This window comes from Nycticebus coucang, chromosome 24 (genome assembly GCF_027406575.1).
Source record: "Nycticebus coucang isolate mNycCou1 chromosome 24, mNycCou1.pri, whole genome shotgun sequence".
In the NCBI taxonomy this organism is placed as follows: Eukaryota; Metazoa; Chordata; class Mammalia; order Primates; family Lorisidae; genus Nycticebus; species Nycticebus coucang.
In genome coordinates, this window is record NC_069803.1 from 26,907,799 (window position 1) to 26,933,192 (window position 25,394).

At 51.2% G+C, this 25,394-nt stretch overlaps 1 protein-coding gene across 1 annotated transcript in view; it reads left to right on the top strand.

Annotated features, from left to right (window-relative positions):
• Window positions 1–23,869, top strand: part of SCARA3 (scavenger receptor class A member 3) — a 29,196-nt gene extending 5,327 nt beyond the window's left edge. The window contains exons 2-6 of the mRNA XM_053578700.1: window positions 7,685–7,783; window positions 8,958–9,077; window positions 13,919–14,017; window positions 15,857–16,900; window positions 21,706–23,869. Of these exons, the coding sequence (XP_053434675.1) occupies window positions 7,685–7,783; window positions 8,958–9,077; window positions 13,919–14,017; window positions 15,857–16,900; window positions 21,706–22,157 (1,814 nt within the window). The 3' untranslated portion in view covers window positions 22,158–23,869. The remainder of the gene's footprint in view (window positions 1–7,684; window positions 7,784–8,957; window positions 9,078–13,918; window positions 14,018–15,856; window positions 16,901–21,705) is intronic.
• Window positions 23,870–25,394: the final 1,525 nt, after the last annotated feature.

Below are 25,394 nucleotides of genomic sequence, written 5' to 3' on the forward strand. Positions count from 1 at the left end.
TCAAGATTGAGGGAAGGTGATATGATGGCTGTAGCCATAAAACTCTTTGCATTACTAGCTGCATTTAATCTTTTCATAGGGGTGGTGCCTGTGACTCAAGGAGTAGGGCGCCAGCCCCATATACCAGAGGTGGTGAGTTCAAACCCAGCCCCGGCCAAAAACTGCAATAAAATTTTTTTTTAAAAAATCCTTTTATAGTACAAAGGTTATTATTTTATAACATAGAACAATCAGAAAAGGGAAAAAAGTTACTCACATGAAATCCTACCCCGCTAAGATAAATAAATGACAAGGTGCAGATGAGCAGTCTTCCCCAAATCTTTCCATGTATATTTACACACAGATTTTTTTCCACACAGGTGAGATGATAACTATCTGTGTTATTTTGTTATAAATAGTTTTAAAATTTAAAATAGTAGGACATAGATATCTTCCCCAGGTAATAACTGTAGATCTGCACTCATTTTTTATGAGTAGCATAGCACCTGTAATAAAACTTTACAAGAATTCATTTAACCGATCCCCTGTTGATGGATATCAAGGATCACCTTTCCCTGTATAGCTTTGCCTCGTTGTATAATTACCCTCTAAGAAAGAGGTTCCTAGATGCCAGATTGCTGAGTCAGGGGCAACCGCTCCTTTGCAGTGTTACTAGCTGCCCCTTTCCATGCCCCTCCGCCTACGCTGGGTTTGAGGTTTAGGCATCTGGAAAGAGTTAGTGGAAGATAAAAGAAGCGGTTGGAACCTCATGGTCTCGATCTTTTCAGAAAGGAGGGGATGAGAGCTCCTGTTCAGAGCATAAGGTGGGCTAACAGGAGGAGGAACTCGGGAACCAGAAGTGAGGATCCAGACGGCAGGCTGGGTTGGAGTCAAGTACACACCACTTCTGCCATGCTCTGGCAGCTCTGGGCCACCCCGGCTCAGAGCAGAGAAGGCAGAGGGAGGACTGAAGGGCACCATGACCCAGGAACAGAGCTACAGGGTCCAGGGTCTGGGGACAGGGCTGGGGAGCTCAGGGTGAAGACAGCCTGGGTGGAGGAGCGGGTGGGAAGGTTTGGTGCAGTGAGGATTAGGAAAGGAAGATGCTCATGGATGTGAAATCTGTGAGTTTCGATGTGCATGTTGCCTCCATTCAAGGTGTTGGCAGGAGACAGGATGAGGAGTGATCCAATCCAGCTGCTGTCATAATCCAGAACACTGTTTCCCAAACTGGGGTGCCTCTGAATACTCATTCCATAGGACTGATAGACACTTTACTTTTTCCAGATTGGCAGGAAGTTCTATGGAAAGATAGATCTGAGGAGCATAGAATTCAACAGATTCAAATAGACTGGTTTTTTTTTTTTTGCAGGACTTTCCAAAAATGTTTACTTTATGTGAATCTCTAAAATGGTGACAGTATTTTCCAAACTCACTTGACCAAAGAACGCTTTTTTACAAAGACTGTTTTGGAACTAGTGTTCTGTAGTACATGTTTTTTTGTTGTTGTTGTTGTTTGTTTTTTTGAGACAAAGTCTCACTATGTCACCCTGGGTAGAGTGCTGTGGTATCATAGCTCACAGCAACCTCAAACTCTTGGGCTTAAGTGATTCTCTTGCCTCAGCCTCCCAAGTAGCTGGGACTACAGGTGAACTACTAACCACTGAACTCAGGTGCCAAGCCTGTAGGACATGTTTTGAAAAATAGAGTTCTTGAAAGTTGGAAATTGGGCTCAGCACCCATAGCTCAGTGGTTAGGGGACCAGCCACATACACTGGGGCTGGAGGGTTTGAACCCAGCCTGGGCCTGCTAAACAACAATGACAACAACAACAACAATAACAAAAAGTGGCCAGGCCTTGTGGCAGGCGCCTGTAGCTACTGGGAGGCTGAGGCAAGAGAATCGCTTAAGCCCAAGTGTTTGAGGTTGCTGTGAGCTATGACACCACAGCACTCTACCCAGGAAGACATAGTGAAACTCCATCTCAAAAAAGAAGAAAGTTGGAAATTGGTCCTGAAAGGGGTGGTGGGAAACGGCAGTAATTGGAGTGGGCTAGAAAAATAATCCTAACGCAAATGGCTGTCACTACCATTTATCAGGTATTTACTGTGTACTGGGTACTTTTCACATTCTCCCTGAGTTTTCAGAGCAATTCTGTGAAGCAGACAGTCTCCCGATGTTTACACACAGGGATATGAAGGTCATAGGAGGGAGGGGGATGCCCTGTGAGAGAGAGTATAGGGCAGAGGGTGGTCAGAGGTGACAGCAGGGACCAAGAAAACTGGTGATGCCCACCTCTCCCGTGGCACTGAATCTTTGGGGTTCAGGGGAGCAGAGGGACAAAGCATGAGACCAGTGTGTGTGTGATGGGGCTCTGCTGTGTTGAGTGAACAACCTGGGTTCTCGCCTTAAATGGAGGCATCACCAGCCCTTGAACTTTAGAAATGTGTTTTGTCATCACAACCGGGGATTGCTGCCAGCACCCTGATAGCAAGTCCAGGATGCTAAATGACTGTCTAGGGTGAGTAGATGCCATCTGACGAAGAATTGTGCTGAGGTCGATAGGATCCCCATTAGAAAAACCAAGGGCAAAGAAAGTGAAGAAAGTCATTTAGGATCAAGAGGGTTTAGGCTAACAAGGGATTTACCCACAGCCTCTGTAGTCACTAAGAACACAGCGAAAGAGCTGGCAGGAATGGGAGAGGAGCCTGTCTCAGAGGAGCACATATGGCTTTTGGGGTGCAAAGGTGTGAGAATCTCAAAATGATTTGAGCACTGGAAGAAACTGCTAGAGCCGGGGAGGCAGACAAGGGCGACTTGTAAAGCAGGAGAATGTGAACGGAAAGGACCAAATTCCTCAGAGTTGAGTGGGGCAGACAGATTCCCAACGATTGTAGACAAACCCGCAAAGGAAGCCTGTGGGGTGTGTGGCAGGAGGGCTCTAATAAAATCAATTTTGCAGCCTTAATTATAGCATTCTCCAATCTTAAACTATAGCTATTCTGTACTTTAAATATAGCTCCTAAGAAGACTCTGAAATCTTCATTTTTACTGACCCAATTGGCTGTTTTGAAAACCCACTCTGTGAACTCTGCCGAAGATAATCATCAAAATATGTTCCTTGAGGTGCCCAAAGAAAGACCTTTTATTCAATTCCTCGAATCCCTCCCTCTTGCTGACTCGGATGGAAGAAGGCAGGCCCAGGAAAGTGAAAGAGTCAACCAACTTCACATTTTTGGTCAACCAAAAGAAAGCTGGCGTGGGGAACCACAGTTGAGTTAGCAGTTGGTTAACAGGTCCGGGCTGTTTTCCATCCCCAGGGGGAGAGAGAGATGAACACCAGCGTCAGCCAGTATGCCCGGCACACACCTTCCAGCAAACTTGCTACGTGGCTCTGGGAGAGCAGAGGTTTTCAAAAACAAACAAAAAAAAGAGTAGTTCTTCCTCTGTATTTGTGCTTCTGATGTTTGAGTTAGATAGTAGGACCTAAAGGAAGAGCAACAGAGGCCCTTTCAAATCTCCTGTGATGCCACTATTTAATGGATCTGGGCTAGCAATTCTGGCCTTCAAAGGCTACTTGACTTTTATTTATTTTTTTTTTTTTTTGAGACAGAGTCTCAAGCTCTTGCCCTGGGTAGAGTGCCATGGCGTCACAGCTCACAGCAACCTCAAACTCTAAAGCGATTCTCTTGCCTCAGCCTCCCAAGTAGCTGGGACTACAGGCGCCCACCACAACACCCAGCTATTTTTTGGTTGTAGTTGTGATTGTTGTTTGGCAAGCCCGGGCTGGATTCAAACCCGCCAGCTCCAATGTATGTAGCTGGCACCCTAGTCGCTTGAGCTATAGGGGGCGAGCCTTGACATTTTTTTTTTAAGGATGCTGCCTGCAATTTGGATAGCGATGCCTGCAGGAAGAATAAGGTCTGGTGTGATGCAGGCAGGAACCAGAGCCGTATCCCTATCTCAGCAGGACACAGACTGGCAGCATTGTAAGGCCATGAGCCAGGACAACAATGGGGAAAAACAGAGCCTTCTTCTGCCCCCATGCCCAAACAAGAGCTCTTGAGCTTTCAGAGAGGAATAGCAAACCCCTTGCTATTTGAGAAGGGGTGGGAAAGCACAGTCTAATTGTGCAGCCCCCCACCCCCATCCAGTTCATTCCTTTGCAGGTCAAACACAGATCTGCTATGCTCACATTGTCTGCCACTCTGAGCCTTTGCAACCTCAGCACTCGCCAGCACCCCCTAGCCATGGAGAACTCTTTGATTTAAGGCACATTTTAAGTCATTAATCTTCACTTTTTAATAAAAATGAGCTTTTGATTGAAAGGGTTGGAAAGGCACCTCTGTGGAGTGCCCACTGTGCAGTCACCTGTGCTGGAGTGAGCGGAGGGGATTCTCCCGGACCCCTGGAGGGGCAAACCCCTGGGAGGCTCGATGTGTGTAAGCAGACTTCAGGCCTGCCTTGTCCCAGCCCTGTGGGCTTTCTTAGCTGGGAGTGTGTAACTCAGCGGGTAAATTTGTGTGCACATTTGCCTCTTGCTACAGATTCCTGGACTTTTAGGAACCGCCAGCCAGCTGGTAGGTCACTTAACCTCTCTACGCCTTTGTAACATGAACTATACAGTGGATTTAAGAATTCCCTTCCCACTCTCCCAGGCTGTGGTTCTCTGTCCCTAAAAACACTTTGGAAGGCTGGTGCACCCAGTGCCGTCCTTTTGCTCCCGAAGTCAGGGAAATGGGGAAATAAGAAGGAAGGAAATTCTCATTCCATCTTTATGGACTCTGTGGGGCCCAGTGCCGGGGGGTGGGGGGGAGCACAGATTCCTGTCTATGGGTCACCCTCTAATCTGTCACCACGCCGTGTTTTCAGCCGAGGTTTTTCATTCTTCATGTCTGTTTCTTCATTTATACTCTGCCCAGAGCCATCTCGGTGTAATGTGACTATAATGAGCTTGTGCTTACAGAGGGCTTGGTTTATGAGGCTTCACAAATGCTTTGGATGACGTTCTCTATAAGTGTACAAGGCTAAAGGGGGGGTTGTTATAACATTCCAGACATAGGTAAAGCAGGGGTCCCCAGGGTCTGAGCGCAGCCCTGGAGAACAGGAAATGCAAGGGATTAAGGAGAGAAGATGGCGCTGAGATGTCAGCGAAGGGAAGATGGCTCAACACTCAGAGCCTCTGCTCTAGAGAGATCAGGGACCCATGCTGGCAGCTGTCACTTCCCTTCCCATGGGCCACTCTGTGTGGTGCCAGAAAGCAGTCATTACTAATTCCCACTGGCTGCATACTGTTAATTTGGAGGGGTCTCACTGGGACAGCAGGTTATGACAAAGCTGTGTGCTTTTTGAGAGGGTGTTGCTGAAGGTCAATGTCAGCCCTGCTTGATTTAAATCATCCCAGATTCCCTGCAAAGGCTATAAACAGTGAAGTGATGAAATTGACCCTGGAGCCAGAACAGGGAGGAGGCCCCGTCTCTAGGGAGGATAGAGGAGCACCATCAAGGGATGGGGAGAGGTGAAGAACAGGGCCTGGCAGACATCTGGCTAAGGAATGGCGGGAACATCCCCCCAGAGGGCAGTGGTTATAAATCCCTCAGCCCACAGCGTGGCTCTGATGGGATCCTCTGGGGGGTGGTGAGAGGTCACAGCTAGCAGAGTGAGATTTTGATCAGGCAGACGCAAAAGGCACCAAAGAACTCTGGCAGCCTCGCCCAAGCAGTCATTTATGGGAAAGAGACTGTAATCCTGGTAGCCACCCGGACCAAGCTATCCTTGTAAACTGCTGGCAGATTGCTGATGGGACAGTGGCCCAAGGCACAGGGGTGAGCTGGGAAGGGTGATTTCTTAGGGAGGGAAGGAGGGAAAGAAGAAGGAAGGGAGGGAGGGAGGGAGGAATTTAATTCACATTAGAAGCTGAAATTAGATAGGTCAACAACACAGAGGCTGGGGACCAGGAATCTAGAGTCTCGTGTCCATGAGGATTATGAGGGGAGGGGCGGGCAGGAGAAGGCTGTGACTGGCACAAGGCGGGCAGCTGGACCAGAGACCTGTCTGACAGGACGTGTGGTCCTCTAGATCTTTTAAGTGTGGCCTTTTGACTAAATCCAAATTTCTTTTTTTTGAGACAGTCTCATTATGTTGCCCTCGTAGAGTACCGTGGCGTCACAGCTCACAGCAACCTCAAACTCTTGGGCTTAAGTGATTCTCTTGCCTCAGGCTCCCAAGTAGCTGGGACTATAGGTGCCTGCCACAGCTCCTGGCTATTTTTTGTTGTTGTTATTGCAGGTGTCATTGTCATTTAGCTGGGTTCGAACCTGCCAGCCTCGGTGTATGTGGCCGGCACCCTACCCACTGAGCTACGGGAGTCCAGCCTAAAGCCAAATTTCATAGATCAAATCCTTTTGTTAATAGGGGTGCAGCAGAGCAAGATGAAACTTTTCTTGCCCCCTTTGGTGCTTAAAAAAGAACAATCCTAAAATCAGAAGGCCACAGGCTTCCCACTGGTGGAAGGTACCCCTCCCAGGCTGCTGTCATGCTGTGCAGCCTAGGACAGGCATTCTGGTCATTTTGACCCCAAGTCGTCTTTTCTGACAGGTCACAGCCTCCTACTGATGGGACCATGCCATTCCTGTCACTACAGATTGTGACTGTCACTCCAGGGGGTCTGCTTGTTGAAAGCAGGGGTGTAAGAGGCAGGGGGGTTAGGGAGGAATCTGTCTGCCAGGGAGCTGACACAGAAACCAGATGTCTTCAGAGACCCTAGGCGAGGAGAAAAGGGCCAGGCCAGGTAAACATGGACTTGTCCTCCTATAAGTTTGGGGTCCCAGTTTACATGCTGTGTGCACACATGGGGGATCCAAGCTAAGAGACCAAACTGCAGCGGTCCCAGAAGGGGACCAATGCCCTGTTAGCACAATCCAGACCATCTCTCATTTCTTAAATACTCCTCCAGGATTTGGCTCAGCCAGCCATATTTTAGGTGTCTTTCTGTTCATTGTCTATAAAAGACCAGGATTTACAGGAAGGAGGAGGTGTGAGGTGTCTGGGAACTGGAGCACTCTTCTGAATGAGGTCATATAGGTCTTATTTGGGGACCAGGTGCTCCAGAGAACACACATGGGATCGGCCTTCAGACATGAGACCTGCTCTTCCCACAGTTCCCTGGATGCCCTGGCAGGTCCTGGTGTGCTGGTGTGAGGCACAGGTCTGTGCCCATCCCGTGTCCTCCCACTGCTGGCTCTCCCCTCTTCACAGCCCCCAGTGCTGGGCTGGGTGCAGAGTCTCAGTGGAGAGTATGCTGGGACCATATTCAACCCTGTCCCCGGAGAACAGGAATTCTGCTTTGGTTCCCAAATGTCAGGGAATGGAAGGACGCTGAGCCCCACCAAGCAACCAGCTCTTACATCTTTTTATTGCACCCCCAGGGGTCTGAGCAGCTACAGGTAGAGTAGACTGCTGAGCTGGCCTGTGCATCTTTCTCGGCTCATGGGAGATGGGGAACTCTCCTTATTCAGACAGGTGGGAAATCCCAGCTCTTCAGCCACTTGATCTCACACCCATCGCCCCTTTTGCAGCTTTCATCAAGTCACTTGGCTTGGACCCAGGGGTGGGGGTGGGCATGGGCTGTGGGGACCAGTAGATGGACGGGAAGCTGGAGAAGGATGGTGTGGTCCGGGGTCTGACAGCCCTGGCCCCATCACAGTGAGGTCAGCCGGCGGTGACGGAGATGCCTTGTGCGTTACGGAAGAGGAACTGGCTGGTGAAGACGAGGACATGCCGACCTTCCCGTGTGCCCAGCAGGGTAAGGGCCCTGGGGGCTGTGCCATCTCCTCTCTGGGCTGAGGGTTCCCCTGCCTGTCCTTTTCTCACTGCTTCCTGGGAGTGAAAGGGGAGAGTTCCCAGCCCTGGGCTATGCAGTAGGGGAGAAGTCAAAGTTTGCCCCAAGTGCCATCTGCCTCCAGGGCTCCTCCTAGGACCTGTCAGGGACTTCTGCCACCTCCTCTATCCAGACACTCTGTCCCCAGGGCCTTTTATCTGGCCAGACTGTCCTCTCCATCATGTCCAATGCCACCTGAACTGCTGTTCAGAGTGGGGCCTCTGCGTGGCCCCCAGCATAGATCAGAGCATCACTCTCAACCTTGGCTGTATGCTGTAATCATCCAGGGATGCCTGGGACCAACCGCAGAAATCCTGATTTCTTTCGGTCAGAGTATGGACTGGATGTTAGGGCTCCTGGTACTCAGTATGTAGCCCAGGCTGAGCTTGCCCCAGGAATTTCACAGCTGGGCCATCGCTGCATTCCTGCTGGCCGCCAGCCACCTGCCAGAGCATCCAGGGACACCTGGCACCCTCCTTCCTCCACACCAGCAACCCAGCTGGTGGACTGAGCCATTCGTTTGGTTTCCAGGAGAACTGCTGGTTATTGCTAAGTTTGACGACTAGTGACCAACCTTCTGGTTTGCCCAGAACTGAAGAGTTTCTTGGGGTGTGTGAATTTTCAGTTTTAAAAACTGAGACAATCTCAACAAACTATCCTGAGCTACCCTATACTAAGGCATTCCTATGCTAGGAGACTTTCGGAGCTAAAACCCGGAAAAGCCTGGGCAGAACAGGACAAGTTTGTCACCCAGTGGTGCAGCAGACTGGCTGTCATGTCCTGGATCATCAGTAGGACCAGCGTAGAGGGAAGAGGGGCTTCCCCATCCCAGGGGCCGAGCAAAGATGCCATAGAGAGGGGGATAGTGGTTATGGGGATGTTCTTTGAAGACCCTGCCTTGATCTCCTCTATTCCAGAAAGTGCTAGCACCTAGAGAAAGGTGCTAAGTTAAGTGGTAAGTTAGAATGAGGATCAAGAACAACTTCCCTTCTGAGCCTGATTTAAAACACGATGAGACAGGCCAGAGCACGAACATGGACCTGCCCTCAGCTCCAGCCTGGGCCTCTGGCCTGAGCCCCTGCCCTCTTGTACCCCACAGGCCGGCCAGGGCCCCGCTGCAGCCGCTGCCAGAAGAATCTGTCACTGCACACCTCGGTGAGGATCCTGTACCTCTTCCTGGCCCTGCTCCTGGTGGCTGTGGCCGTGCTGGCCTCTCTGGGTGAGTCCAAGCCTTGCGGGCTGCAGGGGACTGTGTGATCAGGGCTCAGGCTCCTAGAATTCCCTTGCAAAGACAAACACTAGACATGTATAGCCCAGGGCCCCGAACCAGCATCTTTTTGGCTGAGAAGTCTTAATGCCCAGTCTGAACTGTGAAGACAGCTACAAATTAGCCGTGTATCCTTGAGCAAAGCACTCCCCACCCAGGACCTTTATTCTCCCATTGGTAAAATGAGACAATAGGACTAGCTCCGCATTAGAGTCACCCGGGGAGCTTCGGTCTAGTTCTTCTCATATGCACTACAGTTTATATGGCTGCCGTAGCTGACCCCAGTGACACAGCACACAGCCAGATTCAGGTGACTTCTGCCTTCTGGATGCTAACAGATTATGTAATCGGACTAAACAAATTGGGTGGTGTCTCACTGCAATCCCATAGCCCCAGACTTGGAAAATCCAGGCTTCTGTAGGTTGGTGTGTTCCCATCTACTAGATATTAGAGACAAGGCCTGGAATGGGGCGGGGTCATCGAGTCACCAGGGGTGGCCCTGGCTCTTGGTGCCAACAATGAGAAGGGCACCTTGCTGAGAGGGGCACCTGCATCTGGCTGGAGGTGTTTAGTAACTGGCCTTCTTGGCTCAAAGGCAGAAGGCCAGCATATTAATGATTTGAATAGACACAAGTCATCTTTCAGTAATCTGGAGGCATGAATTAATCTGGCATAAGCCTCATGTTTATGGTTGGTGGGGGGAACACTGAGAACACCTTTCATCATCAAAGGGAGTGGTTCTCCCCACATGGGGGGTAGGTATGGGAATACCAGCACCAGACCCAGACCCTGTGCACACCAGAATTAAATCATCGTCTGCACAGGACCCAGCCTTAATCCTTTGCAAAAGCTCTTCAGCAGATTTCACTGTGTAGCTGGGTTTCCCAGCCACGGATTTCAGGACTGTCCGAGCTCCTCGCCCTGTCTAAGTTCTGCTTTTCTCTGCTGAATCACTTCACAAGAGTAGCCAGAATCTCAGGCCAGAGGAGACCAGCCACAGCCCAGCAATCAAAGGCAGCATCCTGGTTGTGGGAGAACCTGTAAACTGGTTCCTGGTCCCCCTTTTAGGACCTCAGCGAGCAGTGCCCTGGGGATGGAGCTATCAACAAAGCTCCAGCAGCCACGGGCTCGAGCCCAAAGCAGAGCGTAGGCGCCAAAGCATTTCAGAAGGGACAACAGAGGCCCAGGTGCCCTTACTTACATGATGCCCCTGGGTGTTCTTGGCAGCTGACCCCATTCCTCACTTGAAGGAGCAGATCTGGGATGGTGACATGATTTGCCCCAAGACCCAGGATGAATAATCAGTATCAGAGGACTAGGGGTGAGGTGTGCATGTCTGGTGAATCCTAGGAGACTTTTAGGTTTCCTTTTGTGTTTTGGCCTCCAGCTTGGGAATCCCATATCACTGGGACAGTGTTGGCACCATCCTGTCCTGATTGGTTAGGTGCCCAGTTTTTGTTAAATGAATGACTAAATTTGTGAGCACGTGTGTATGTGCATGTGTGCAAATAGTCCCGGTCATTGCTTTACAATCAGGACTATGACCAAAGCCCAGGGGTTTGGGCAAAGTCGATGTTAGGAGCCACTGTATTCATGTGATCAAATATTTTTTGCACGAACACTGCAGGCCAAGAACTGCCCTAGACACTGGGCAGTATACTGCTTAATGAAATACAGGCCCTGCCTCCGTGGAGTTTCCAATCCAGAGCTGGATTTGGCACATTTTTTTCTGTAAAGTTTGTCATGTAAAGTTTACATTGAAATGTAAACATTTTCAGCTTTGCAGCTCACCTATTATCTTGGTTACAACCAAACTCTGCCATTTGCACAGTGAAAGCAGCCACACGTAGTTAAGGAAATGAAGGGGGGGTTGCTGTTCCCAGTGAAACAGGCCTTGGGCTAGATTTGAGCTGCAGGCTGTGATTTTCCAACCCCCCTTCTAGAACAGTAATCTATGACTTTTTCCAACAGTGCACTCCATAAGTAAAAAATTGATTTTAAAAAGGTAGATGGATTGGTGGACAGATAAAAGAGATGGATGGATATAGAATAAATACAGCAGAATAATAATGGTAGAATGTAGGTGATAAGTACACACAGTGCAAGCTCTTTTGATTATTCTGTTTCTTCGAAGATTGTTAGAAAAAAAAACGTATAGGCTCACACCTCCAAAAATCCCTATTTACTTATACATTTTATGCGCATTCTCTTTACTATATTATACATATTATAAAATACAGTTTTAAAAGGATAAAAAGAATAAGGTCTAAAAAGTGAGGAAAAATGCTAAACAAATTATATAATTACTAGTCGTGAAATGCACAATGAAAAAAACAAACGGGGTAAGCAAATTCTAGGGGGTGAGCCTATAGCTCTTGGCTTGAGGGCAGACTTCACGAGGTGTTAGAACAGGACTCCAAGGCATTCAGTCTCTCTGGACCTCTGTTCCTCCACCTATGTCTTAATTGGAGGGAGGCTCAAGTGGAATAATAACTATTCTACACTGTAAGCACTGGTCTCATACAACAGCATGTGATTGTTCCTAGGCTCTCTGGACATGTCACTGCTACTAATTAAGTAAATGTCTTGACAGCTCTCAGATGAGGTTAACTGGAGCCCAGAGATTCCAAATCATTTGAAATAATAGAATTTTGGAACTGATAAGAGCCTTAGAATTCTCTCGCTCTACACTTTCATTTCATGGATGATTAAATGGAGCTCTGGAAAGGTTAATGGACTTATCCAAAGTCACCAACAAATTTGATGTAAGCTGAGACTAGCAGCTGTGCTACCCATCTCTCTTGGTGGTACTTTGCACTTGACATTCAGAGGATTGGTGGAGGGCATCTTGCTGACCCTCAGTCAATGCATGGCCTCCTCTCTCTACCAAGCCTGTCCAGGCACTTTTGGAGAAAACCGGATGTCTTGCTATAACCACTGGCCAGCATGATCCCCTTATTGGGTATGAGACTGCCCATGGGGTGTAAACCAGTATAACTTCTTCTGGGTGGCAGTTTGGCAACTTGTATCAAGAATTTCAGAAATGTTAATGCCCTTGGGCCCAATAATTCTACGTCTAGCAATTTATCCTAAGAGGGTCATCCTGTATACACAGCTGTCATCTATAAGGATTATTTCTAGGATCAAGCATTACTCATTTATATATCAAATTTTATTTATAAGCTCAAGAGAGAAGGTACCTTAAGTGTCCCCAACACAGGGGATTTTTATATAACTGCTGTGTCATCTACACAGAATGTGATGCAGACATGATTTTAAAATGATTTAAACATCAATGGAAAAAATGTCCATCACACAATACCAATAAAGCAAAAGAAAATAGATGAGATGTTCAGAATTTCCTAATTTTGCTGTGATTTTCTAAAAAATATACAGTGGTCGCCTCTTATCCGAGGTTTCAGTTACCTGAAGTCAACCAGCGATAGTAAGGCTCCATGACTTACGGTCAGAAGGTCAGTAGTGACCTAACAGTGTCATGATGCCTACATCATCACCTCATTTCATTACATCATCATGGTCATGATGCCTACATCATCACTTCATTTCATTATATCATCATGGTCATGATGCCTACATCATCACTTCATTTCATTATATCATCATGGTCATGATGCCTACATCATCACTTCATTTCATTATATCATCATGGTCATGATGCCTACATAATCACCTCATTTCATTGTATCATCATGGTCATGATGCCTACATCATCACTTCATCACATCATGGTTATGATGCCTACATCATCACCTCATTTTATTACATCATCATGGTCATGATGCCTACATCATCACCTCATTTCATTACATAATGTAGGTATTGTATCACCTCACGTTATTACAAGACGAAGGATGAGTACAGTACAAGGAGATATTCTGAAAGAGAAAGAAAACATATGGATATAACTTTCATTAGAGTATAGTGTTACAATTGTATTGTTTTACCATAAGCTATTGTTGTTAATATCTTACTGGGCCTACTTTATCAATTAAACTTTATCTTAGTTAGGTCATATATGGGACAATACATAGTATATATAAGGTTTGACACTGTCCTTACTTTCAGGCATCCCCCTCCACCCCAGGATAAGGAAGACTTCTTATTATATATATATATATTTTTTTTTTTTTTTCAGACAGAGTCTCACTCTATTACCTTGGGCTAGAGTGCATCATAGCTCACAGCAACCTCAAATTCTTATACTCAAGCGATCTTCTTGCCTCAGTCTCCCAAGTAGCTGGGTCTACAGGCATCCACCACAATGCCTGTCTAGTTTTTCCATTTTTAGTAGAAATGGAGTCTCACTCTTTCTCAGGCTGGTCTTGAACTCCTGAGCTTAAAGGATTCACCTGCCTCAGCCTCCCAGGTGCTAGGATTACAGGCGTGAACCAATGTGCCCGCCTATATAGATGTAGGTGAAGAATGGTTCTCAATGTAAGCAAGACTAGAGGAAATATATGAAGATACTTAGGGCCATAATCTCTGGGTGGTAGGATTAAAAATAATTTTTATTTTTTGTTTTATATATTTTTATTTTTTCCTATTCTAACCTATGATCAGGTCCTATTTCTAAATTTCTAAAATCTAGGGTGGGAGGTGCCTTATTATTTTTTTAAAGGGCCTTATGTTGAACTCTGTCCATAGGAAGCCCAATAGCAGAAAGTGAATGGTTTTGGTTGCAGAGGGGCTGATAAAAACGCCTTCTCAACAAACCATGGCTGTTTCTCTGAACTCAGACCTGCCCCAGTCTCTCATTTATTTTTCCCCTACAGTTTTCAGGAAAGTGGACTCTCTCTCAGAAGACCTCTCCTTGGCCCAGTCCATTTATGAGAGGAAGCTTGTGTCGATGGAGGAGAATCTTCGGGGACTGGGTGAGTGGGTGTGCTGGGTGGCATAAAGGAGGTACCAAGTAGGGTGGATCAAGTGTGCCCTCCTTGTGCCATGGTGCCCAGAGTAAGGCAGCCCTCACCAGCCTTCCAGGCCCAAGAAAAGGATGTCCTGGCCCTCTGCTCCCCTTTCCACCTGGTTTGCCTTCTGTGGAAGAGGCTGCTACCTTGGGATAGACCCGGGGTTGAGGCACAGAGTCCCATGTCGGGTACAGACCCAGCCAGAGCCTACAGGCAGAAAAGGAAGCTAAGTATAGTCCATTCCCAAATTATCCTCGAAATGATGAGTTTCAAGACCTTCTAAACCTCCTGACTGGTCAGCCCTTTCCCATCGCTGCCTGAAGACATGCCACAATTGGTGGTGCTCTTTATCTCCCGCTTTAACAAGGACCATGCTAGAAAGAAGGGACAGAGCAGCAGTTCTAAGGGGGTTTAGAGCCGGTCTGCTCTGATGCAAATAGAAAGTTCTGTTCTGGCGCTAACTCCCTGAGTGCTATTTGGCAAGCCGCTTCCCGGTGCTTCCGTTCCTCACGCATTATAGGTGAATATCCCTGTGTCACCTTCTCTGCAAGCTTATTGTGAGAAGGCAACAGATTTAGAACCACAGTATTTGGAGAAATCTTAAAACGAAGTTTAAATGGGAGGTTCGTGACTGTCTCAGAAAAGTTAGGAAGATACATTATTGAGAATTTGGTGGTGAGATAGAGGAAGTGTCCCAAATCCTACATTTCAGATCATAGTCAAGACTTTTGCTAACGATGAGATCCCCTAGGGACAGCAAAGGTTCTTTCTTTCTCTTTCTTTCTCTCTCTCTCTCTCCCTTCCTCCTTCCCTCCCTCCCTCCCTCGCTCTCTCCTTCCTTCTTTCTTTCCATACTTTGTCGCCCGGGGTAGACTGCTGTGGTATCACAGCTCACAGCAACTTCCAAATCCTGGGCTTAGGTGATTCTCTTGCCTCAGCCTCCTAAGTAGCTGGGACTACAGGCGCCCACCACAACACCCGGCTATTTTTTTGTTGCAGTTTGGCTGGGGCTGGGTTCGAACCTGCCACCCTCGTTATGTGGGGCCGGCATCCTACTCACTGAGCCACAGGCACTATCCTCTTTCTTTTTCTTTTCTTTCTTTTTTTCTTTTCAGAGACAGAGTCTCACTATGTCGCCCTCAGTAGAGTGCTGTGGCATCACAGCTCACAGCAACCTCAAACTCTTGGGCTTAAGCGATTCTCTTGCCTCAGCCTCTGGAGTAGCTCGGACCACAAGCACCCGCCACAATGCCCAGCTATTTTTGGTTGCAGTTGTCATTGTTATTTAGCAGGCCCAGGACGGCCTCGAACCCACCAGCCTGGGTACATGTGGCCGGCTCCCTACTCACTGAGCTACGGGCACCACCCTCTTTCTTTTCATTTTTTTTTTTTTCAGAGACAGAGTCTCACTATGTCACCCTCAGTAAAGTGCTGTGGCGTCACAGCTCACAGCAACCTCAAACTCTTAGGCTTAAGCAATTCTCTTGCCTCAGCCTCCGAAGTAGCTGGGACTACAGGCGCCCACCACAATGCCTGGCTATTTTTGGTTATAGTTGTTGTCGTTGTTCAGCAGGCCCAGGCCAGGTTTGAACCCGCCAGCCTGGGTGCATGTGGCCGGCGCCCTACTCACTGAGCTATGGGCGCCAAGCCAGCAAGGGTTTTTCAAGAAGGATTTTATAGCAGGACTTAGGGAAGGAAGCGAGGTTGGGAAGCACCCATTCACTGTGCTCCACAATTATTTAAAGAAGAACCGTAGCATCATGACCTGGCAACATCTCAAACTGTTGTCTCTTTCTCCTGAAGATCCAAAAGCCCTGAACAACTGTTCTTTCTGCCACGAAGCTGGGCAGCTGGGGCCAGAGATCCAAAAACTGCAGGAGGAGCTGGAGGGGATTCAGAAGATGCTCCTGGCCCAGGAGGCCCAGCTGGCCCAGACCTCTCGGGCCCATGAACTGCTGTCCACTACCAGCAGTCAGATCTCCCAGGAGATGGGCAGCTGCTCCTTCTCCATCCACCAGGTCAACCAGTCTCTGGGGCTCTTCCTGGCCCAGGTGAGGGGCTGGCAGGCCACCACAGGCAACCTGGACCTCTCTCTGAAGGACCTCACCCAGGAGTGCTACGACGTCAAGGCCGCCGTGCACCAGATCAACTTCACCGTGGGACAGACATCCGACTGGATCCATGGAATCCAGCGCAAGACTGATGAGGAGACCCTGACCCTCCAGAAGATCGTCACAGACTGGCAGAACTACACCCGGCTCTTCAGCGGCCTACGCACCACCTCCACCAAGACCGGGGAGGCAGTCAAGAACATCCAAGCCACGCTGGGCTCCTCCTCACAGCGCATCAGCCAGAACTCGGAGAGCATGCACGACCTGGTGCTGCAGGTCATGGGCTTGCAGCTGCAGCTGGACAACATCTCGTCCTTCCTGGACGACCATGAAGAGAGCATGCACGATCTCCAGTACCACACCCGCTATGCCCAGAACCGCACCGCAGAGAGGTTCGAGTCCCTGGAAGGACGCATGGCATCGCATGAGATCGAAATCGGCACCATCTTCACCAACATCAATGCCACCGACAACCACGTGCACAGCATGCTCAAGTACCTGGACGACGTGCGGCTGTCCTGCACGCTGGGCTTCCACACGCACGCCGAGGAGCTCTACTACCTGAACAAGTCTGTCTCCCTTATGCTGGGCACCATGGACCTGCTCCGGGAGCGCTTCGGCCTGCTCAGTGCCCGGCTGGACTTCAATGTCCGGAACCTCTCCATGATCATGGAGGAGATGAAGGCTGTGGACACGCAGCACGGAGAAATCCTTCGCAACGTAACCATCCTACGAGGTAAGTGTCAGATGGATCTAGGCAGGGCTGCCACTGGGTGGGCCTTGCCAGACACCTGGCTTTAGGTGAAATGCTGATGGACCAACACAATCCTATAGCAAACGCCTAGAGCAATGGGCAGCTTTAAGGAACGTCTTTGCAGCTCCGCGCCTGTGACTCAAGCAGCTAAGGCACCAGCCACAATACACCTGAGCTAGTGGGTTTGAATCCAGCCCACCAAACAATGACAGCTGCAACTAAAAAATAGCCGGGCGTTGTGGCGGGTGCCTGTAGTCCCAGCTACTTGAAAGGCTGAGGCAGGAGAATCGCTTGAGCCCAGGAGTTGGAGGTTGCTGTGAGCTGTGATGCGACAGCACTCTACCCAGGGCGACAGCTTGAGGCTCTGCTCAAAAAAATAAAAAAAGTCTTTGCAAATCTTTTTTGTAAAGGTCTTTAAGGCTTCTGGCTTTGCCTAGCATACTAATCTGGATGTTTATATATGGATTTCTTTAATTGGTTCCACATAGATACACAGAACTTGTCTTTTGGAAATTCTCTTCTTTGCTTCTTCCTCCCCCCACCCTCCTTAGTGCTGTCAGCCACCCAACCCCCTGCCCCTTGGAGGCTCTTTTGTGCTCTTTTCTCCCATCCCCCTCCTGTCCCTCTCATCTCCTGAGAAGCAGAACCAATAGTGTGCCCACAGGCCACAGTTTGGGCACCCCTAAAACGATGTCCTATGGAAGGGATCATTATGAAGCCAAATTGCTAGTGGCCTGGACTCCTAGCAGAGTACTTGGGCCTTGGAAGGTACTCAAGAAATCTCTGCTCAGTGAATGCATAAATAAAATGGGATCACAGGGAGGAAGCCCGGAATGTGCAGGACGCAAAGGGATTAAGTCTGCAAACTTACTGTTCCGTAAGCACCACATTTCTTTGGCTTCTCAGCCTCTCTGCTCCAACCAGTTACAGATCCACAAATGCTTTGAGAGGAAGAACTGCAGAGGATGTCATCAGGCTCACCCCAGTGAGTCCCCTTTCCCTGGGACCCCCCAAAACCTTCAGAGAGATGTTTTGCCCTTTTCTCCAACAGCCCTGTCTGTTCTCGGTGGGAGGTTTAGTCTTTTATAAACTAGTCCATCGCAGGCAGAGGTGGGGCACATTTCCAGAGCTTCTCAGGTGACAACAACCAGGCCAGTGTTGTCACTGAGGAGGGGGAGCCTGGGACCCAGCCACCCAATTGCTAATACTGAAGCTGGGACTCAATCCGGGTACCCGATGTCCAGGCCAGTGTGCCTTCAATGGCACCAGGCCAGTCCCCTGGTTTATTTCCCTCTGGTCATGACATGTGCAGGCTCTATACCACCCCACCTGTCAATGGACAGTGTTGGTGCCTGAGACACTGCGTACTCTGCCCACCCACAGCCCCTCCCTGCCTGAGTGCAGACAGCAGAGAAAGCCACCCCACAGGTCCCAGACATGGAGTCAGCTGTGGCTGGACCTTAATGGGTTGGAGAGCCTGATTATAGCCTGTGACTTCCTGAGTAATCATGGTCTTCCAGACTCCAGGGTGCGCTGGACCTTCTCCCGCCTCTGCTGCTCAAGCCCCCTCCTTGGCCTGAAATGTCTCCCCCTGCTCAGAGTAGCCATCAGCCCTCCCTCCTCTACCCTTCACTCTGCCAATGGGTCGGGGGCACACCATCCTGGAGGGCACTGTGGTCATCCTCCACCCACATTCCCTCTCCTGCTGCTGACCACTAAACTACAGCTGTTGACATGCTTTCTGGCCAGACTAGGTCATGCCCAGTTCTCCTGCTGACCGCATGACTCATGGCTGGACCACAGGGACAGGCGGGGTTTTGGTCACCTGAGGAAGACAGTCTTCCAAAGTTCCCCTCTGCTCTACAGGACCCGTCAGTGCTCTCAGAGGGTTCAGGGTCCCTCCCCTCCTCCAGGAGGCAGCAGGACCTGAGGCTCTGGCTGTAAGAGGCTCAGAGAGGCTCAGGAGTCCCAGGTGACCAGCAGCACAGGCAGGGGGATGGGTCTCAGGGGCTCTTGGTCTAGTTTGGGAACCTGACTTCTGCACCATGATTTTCATCTATGAAGTGAGGCGACAACTTCCTGCCAGGGACATAGCAGTGGAGAAATGTTGACAAGTGTAAACTGTTTTCATGGTACTTTTCTCCTCCTGTGGGAGATTCTAGAAGGCAGGCCACACCAGTTAACAAGTGGGCCACCCAGACACCCAGCATGATGCAGGCTCCATCCGCTGGCCTGTGACATGGGCAGTGAGGCAGGTGTCTCTCTGCAGCACAGGCCTCCTCTCAGAGGCCTATGACATGCAGACAGGCCCTGAGGGCACCAGCTACCTGATCTTCCAGCTGTCTCCTGGGACACACATGGGTCCTCAGAGATGGGGTCAGCAGTAGAAGCCACCACGGAGTTTGTGGATAGTGGCCATGGAGAGTGAGGCAGCCCTTCTCATATGCTCCCTCCCCTCACTCAGGGCAATGAAGTGGATAGTGTGATCCAGGCTTCTGTACCAGCGTCCACCAGGAGCATGCGGAGGGGCTGGGTCCTCTCCAGGGAAAGATGCCAAAAGCTTCCCCACAAAGATGGGGCCTCCCAGGAGGAAAGTGAGGGGGCTCCAGTTGGGCCCGGGGGCAGGGCAGCCATCCTTGTCCAGAGACTTCCCAGCCTTTTCCAGAGTGGAAGCTGGAGATGGGGACTATGGACTCATTCCCCCAAAGGGCAAGAGTGGAGGGAAGGACCCAGGCGGCCAAGGGTTTGCCCTGCAGGGGGGAATGGCAGTGTGGGGTCATGAAGCTGTAGGGACCATTGGAAACTAAGCACTACCCTCACTACTGTGAGAAATCGGGGTTCTGGGCTGGGGAGAGGGGCTTGCCCAGTGGGGCCCTCCATGGGCTTGCAAGGCCTCTCCGCCTCTGAACATCTCTCTGCTTCTCCAAATCTTGCCCAGACCAGAGGCCAGGAACAGAGGTGGGGTGAAGACAGACGCTGTGGCTGTGCCGGTTCCCAGCGTGTCCTGCCAGGGTGGGGAGGCGGACCCTGAGTGGGTACCAGCCTACGCTTTGTGTCACCCTTGCCTTCTGGCTTCTCCAAGGCCAAGCTGCTGCCAACACCACCAGCCACCCCTCACCCTGGCCAGCTCACTGAAGAATCTGAGCCCCTGCTGCGGGCGTGCCACTTGAGCTGACGCAGGGCCGTGGCCGCACCCGGGAGGTGGTCATGGGCAGGCGGTGGCTGGAAACTTCCCAGAAGCTCTTCATCGGCTCTGGAGGGGCTGACTGTGGGCTCTGGTGTCCAGGTTAGATCATAGTAGAGGATAGTATTCACTGACACTCTCACTCAGAAATACTCCAGGAGGAGATGAAGGGGTGACGGCAGAGATGAGGGGATGTAGGGCAGGGAGAGCCAAATGCTCCGGAGCTGAATTATGGCAGCTCAGGGAGCCCCTGCCCCAGAGGCCCACCTGGGCTCCGATTTCTGCCCAGGAAGGCATCAAGCTGTCTCTTCAGCTTCAGCTGCCTCCTCTGTGAGAGGAAAGAATTGGACAGGTCCTGTGGAGCTCAAAAACTCCAGGACTTGATTGCAAATGGGCTGATTAAACAGCAGAGCTCTCAGGAAGACCAGGGCCTGGGTGTCAGAATTCATCTTCCAGCCCAGCCCTGGTGCACACAGCTCCTGGCCACTCCACCTGCTGATCCCTCGCTCAGGCCACTGACGAATGCCAGGTCCACGCTGTGCCCTGTGCCCACCATGGCTAAAGCTGTTGTTTTCCACCATTCCTGTCCTCATGGGGCAGGGCAGCTCTCTTTCCTTTGTGCTCCTAAGGTGTGCTAACATGCCTGAGCAGTGATGGCCACTTCCACTGTGTCCTCAGAGCTGGTACAGCTCTAAGAGGTAGAGATCCTCAGACCTTCCCAGCCAGAGGATGTAAGGTCATCTGACGCCTGACATGGACACGGGGCAGGGCTCCTAAGGAAGGTCCATATCTTCATCTCAGTGTCTTCCCCTGACCTTGGTCTGGACTCAGGCCCTTAGCAGGGTCCTCAATTGCTTGGTGAACCACATTTTCCCAGCACATACTGAGCCCCCAGCTGCACACTGGGCTCCGTGCTCTCACCATCTTCCAGGGCTCCCCGGTCTAGCGGGGCTCATCGTGTTTGCTTTCTCTGCACTGTGACTTCTCTTTCTATGTGTCAACTACAAGATCAGAAAGCAGAAGCCTTGAGAGGCTGGAGTGGTCAAGGGGGGCTTCCTAGAGGGGTTGCCCTTGCTCTGGGCCTTCACTGGGCTGCGCTTGCTGCTCACGCCTTTTTGGCTTTCCTTCCATGTTCCCTGGCTCCACCTTGGTTCCCAGAAGCCTGGGAGGTCACTGGGGTGGGCAGGGAGAGAGGGCGGCAGTCAAAGGCCATGAGGAGGTGGAGGGAGCCAGACCCACCTCAAGCTTGGGACTGACAGCCGTGGACAACCGGGGCCTCTCCCTGGAATGATCTGCTCTCTCAGTACCCAACTTGGGTGCATGACCAGATCTATGGACTATTCTCAAAGTCAAAATACTGTGGGAATGCCATGCACAGGCCTTGTCCTGGACACCGACCAATGTTGTCATACAGAATCCGCTGTTCTCATCCCTGAACGTCCCCAAATGCTAAACCAACACGCAGGAGCCAGCAGTCAGCCTGTGATCCCCGAGCCCAGAGGTGTGGCCTGGGCTTGTCTTCTGTCCGACCCTCTGTTTGTGGCAGACCTTGGCAGGCTCCCCTCCCAGACTGACCTCTCCCTCCTTCTCTCTCCAACCCCAGGTGCCCCTGGCCCTCCAGGACCAAGAGGACTCAAAGGCGATGTGGGCGTGAAAGGGCCTGCCGGTGGCCGAGGACCTAAAGGCGACCCTGGCGGCTTGGGACCACCGGGACCCCAGGGTCCTCAGGGGCACCCCGGAGAGGCTGGACCTGTGGGAGAGAGGGGGCCGATTGGCCCTCGGGGATTCTCAGGCCTCAAGGGCTCAAAGGGCAGCTTTGGCACTGGAGGGCCAAGAGGACCACCAGGCCCCAAAGGGGATGTGGGGCCCCCAGGGCCAGAGGGGCCCCCTGGGTCCCCAGGGCCTCAGGGGCCTCAGGGAAAACCAGGGATCGCAGGGAAGACAGGTTCTCCAGGCCAGAGGGGGGCTGTGGGGCCTAAGGGTGAACCAGGGATCCAGGGTCCGCCCGGCCTCCCTGGGCCCCCAGGCCCACCAGGAAGCCAGAGTGCCTACTGAGGAGGGTCCCCAGCCCAGACACGGTCACACAGGGTGCCAGAGGGGGTTCAGCTTGAGCGTCCCAGAAAGCTCCGACTGACAATTGTGATTCTTCTATTCTGAGGAGGGGGTCCCCCAGGGATGACCCTGCAGCTTTGTGTTCCCCCATAGTGACTGTACCATAGGAAAGCAGCCCCTACACACGCACACACAGGTGCACACCTGCACAAACACGCTCACACTGCACTCACAAAGACACGCCCACACACAAACAGGTGCACACCCCTACAAACACACGCACATATACACGCACACACCTGCACTCACACAGACACGCACACACAGGTGCACACCTGCACAAACACGCTCGCACTGCACTCACACACACACGTGCACAGCTGTAGACACACATGCACTCCTGCTTACAAGCACAATACACATGTGCACACTTGCACAAACGTGCCCGCTCATGCACACACTGCACTCGCACAGACACGCCCACACACAAACAGGTGCACAACTGCACAAACACGCACACACACGTGCACAGCTGTGCACACCTGCACTCACAGACACACCCACACATGCACACACAAACATACATGCACATGTGCACATGACACGCACAGTGTCCTCCTGGCTGGGGGGCTGCCTGGCCCCCGCTGGCCGAGCAGGAGGAGAGGGCAGGAGCTCCTTTCCCTGTGACTGAGCCTGCCAGGGAGGTGGCTACCTTGGGGGGAAATGTCCTGGGTCTATCTCTGAATGGTGACCAGCGTCTTCACACCCCTGATACCCAGCAGCTTCCCGGGGTCCTCTTGGCTGGATAGTCCACGGAGACCTCTGCAGGGCATTATAGTCAAAACTCCAGAGATGAGGTGGATTTGGAAACCTTAAGTTCCTCCCCATAATGGTGAAGATAGAGTCCTTGGGGACAGTGAGGCCACCAGGGCCCGTGTTCTCAGGCTTTGCCCACCGTGTACCTGAGAAGTTCAACATGTTCTTTTCGCACGTCCGGAAAACTCCTCACTACATCCTTGCCTGCACCTCTCTGGAATGGCCTGGATGGAATCCAAGCAGGAGTTTCATCTGTGTGGGGAGACTGTAGGCACTGGAACATTCTGCCTCCGTGTTCCCTGGGAGCTGGAGGTGGCAGGCAGAGGCAGGTGGGGTGAGAGGGGATTCTCCCCTGCCCCTCTACCCCAGGCTGGCCTATGGCATTCCCTGAGGGTCTCCTCTGGGGAGGCCAAGAAAGACCAGCCTGCAGGAGGGCCGATCCCTCCTGCCTGCAGCTGTACGCTGACCTCGCCCCCAGGACCCACAGTGGCCTGAGCCCTCTCTGTGCACAGCCAGTGAAACTAGAAGTGGGGGGGGCCTGGATGTGCACAAGAGGCCGCCTCGGCCATCACTCTTCAGCCCCTGCCAACTTCCTGTGCACACTGGCAGAAAGGGGTGCTGGGAAGTCACCACACTGGGTGAAGGCCTCCCACTGGCCACACTCACTATAACCTACCCTGCCTTTGTGTTCAGACAGACTCAGACCAGCCCTGGGGCAGAGCTATCTCCTCCCCAACAGGGAACCAGAGGCCAGCCCTTCCCCACTCAAAGGCTTTCTGCCACCTTCCTAACTGTCCTGGACGTGCAACTGGTTTGCACTGCCTGCCCCATGGCCACGGAACACCTGCCTACATACGATAATATGCAACATAGTATGACTGACTCAGTAAAGAGCTGTTTCCAGGACAGGGGTGTCTTCTAGTCCTTTTTGTCTGACCTGGGGTCATGATGCCTTCAGCGCCCCACTTCACATTGGCCTTTGTCTAGGGAACCAGTGACAAGCTTCCGCTAGAAATTCAGTCCCACTGTGGAGTCATGTCTAAAGCCCTAGCCTCTCCTTCCACTCTGCTAGGAGCTCACAGTGGCCTGTGGGGCCAGGGACCAAGAGCATCTGAGGGCACTCCTCCCAGAGAACAGGAAGCAGGTGGTTAGCAGCTAGCTCTGTGGCAATGTGGTGTCTCTATAAGAGAACAGTGCAGGCCTGGACACCTGGGCGATACCTCCTACTTCCCACCTTTGTCTCTAAGACAATAATCTAGAACAGAAAAGGAGACAGGGACCAAGCCAGACCTGCCCCATTGGGGTCTGCAAGAAACAAGATGGCTGGGCTCCTGTTAGTTAGCCAGGGCCTGCTCAGGAAGACTTTCAAGACACAGCAGCCTCCTTTGCTAGTAAAACATGGCCCTATGCGAGCCCTGGCCCTGTTTTGCTTTTTTAGGGAGGGAGGAGAGAAGTGCTTAGTCTAAGAAGTGAATAAAGAGGTGGGAGAATGAGGGTGGCTGAATAAAGCCATCATGTGGACCTTGCCACTTTCTCCATGGTACATCCCACCAACACCTAAGTTGTTTGGGGCACTGAGTTCAGTGCTGTGGGTATTACAGAGTGAATGAGGCCTACGGCACCCCTGTCAGGGGCTCACCTCTTACAAAGGAGAAGAGCACATGGGGACAGCACCAAACCTGGGTCCCCCATTGAACCTGCAGTAAACTTGAACTCATCCACGTGAGTGGTCAGAGGGCAGGCCTCCAGGGCACTGTCAGAGGCAGCAAGGGGCTCCCTGAGGGCTGGGCCAGGTCAGCTGGAACAGGAAGAGCCTGAGCAGGAGGACAGTCAGTGTCCTGGGATCAAAGTCCAGAAAGGTTTGATCCGGGATCAATTCCAAGGGCTTCATTTGGGGCCAGAATAACACAAGCCCACAGGATCAAAAGCCGAGGAGACTTGAGAACACGTAACCAAAGACATAAAAATCTCATAAGAGCAGCTCATGAGTCCTAGATAATTGCCACAAACTAGTCCCTGGCCATGTGGTTTAAGGGCCTCAGGTTGATTTCAGGGCACAGGGTGGAGGCAGAACCATTGAGCCCACCCATGCATCACAGCCGTGCCCTACCAAGGAAATGAGGAGGGGCATTCACGACAAGCATGCAGCTGCAGAAAGTGAGGCCCATCTGAGCCCTTGGTTACCAGATGTGAAAAGCCATCTGCATCTGGGCGGCGCCTATGGCTCAAGGAGCAGGGCACCAGTCCCATATGCCAGAGGTGGTGGGTTCAAACCCAGCCCCGGCCAAAAATCACACACACACAAAAAAAGAAAAGCCATCTGCATCTAAAGCTCCTGTCCTCTAGCATAGCGCTGACAGGTCTCCCCTCTCCTGTTTCTTGGTGGTCACTGGTCCCTCCTGGCTGCACTCCAGTCTCTTCCTT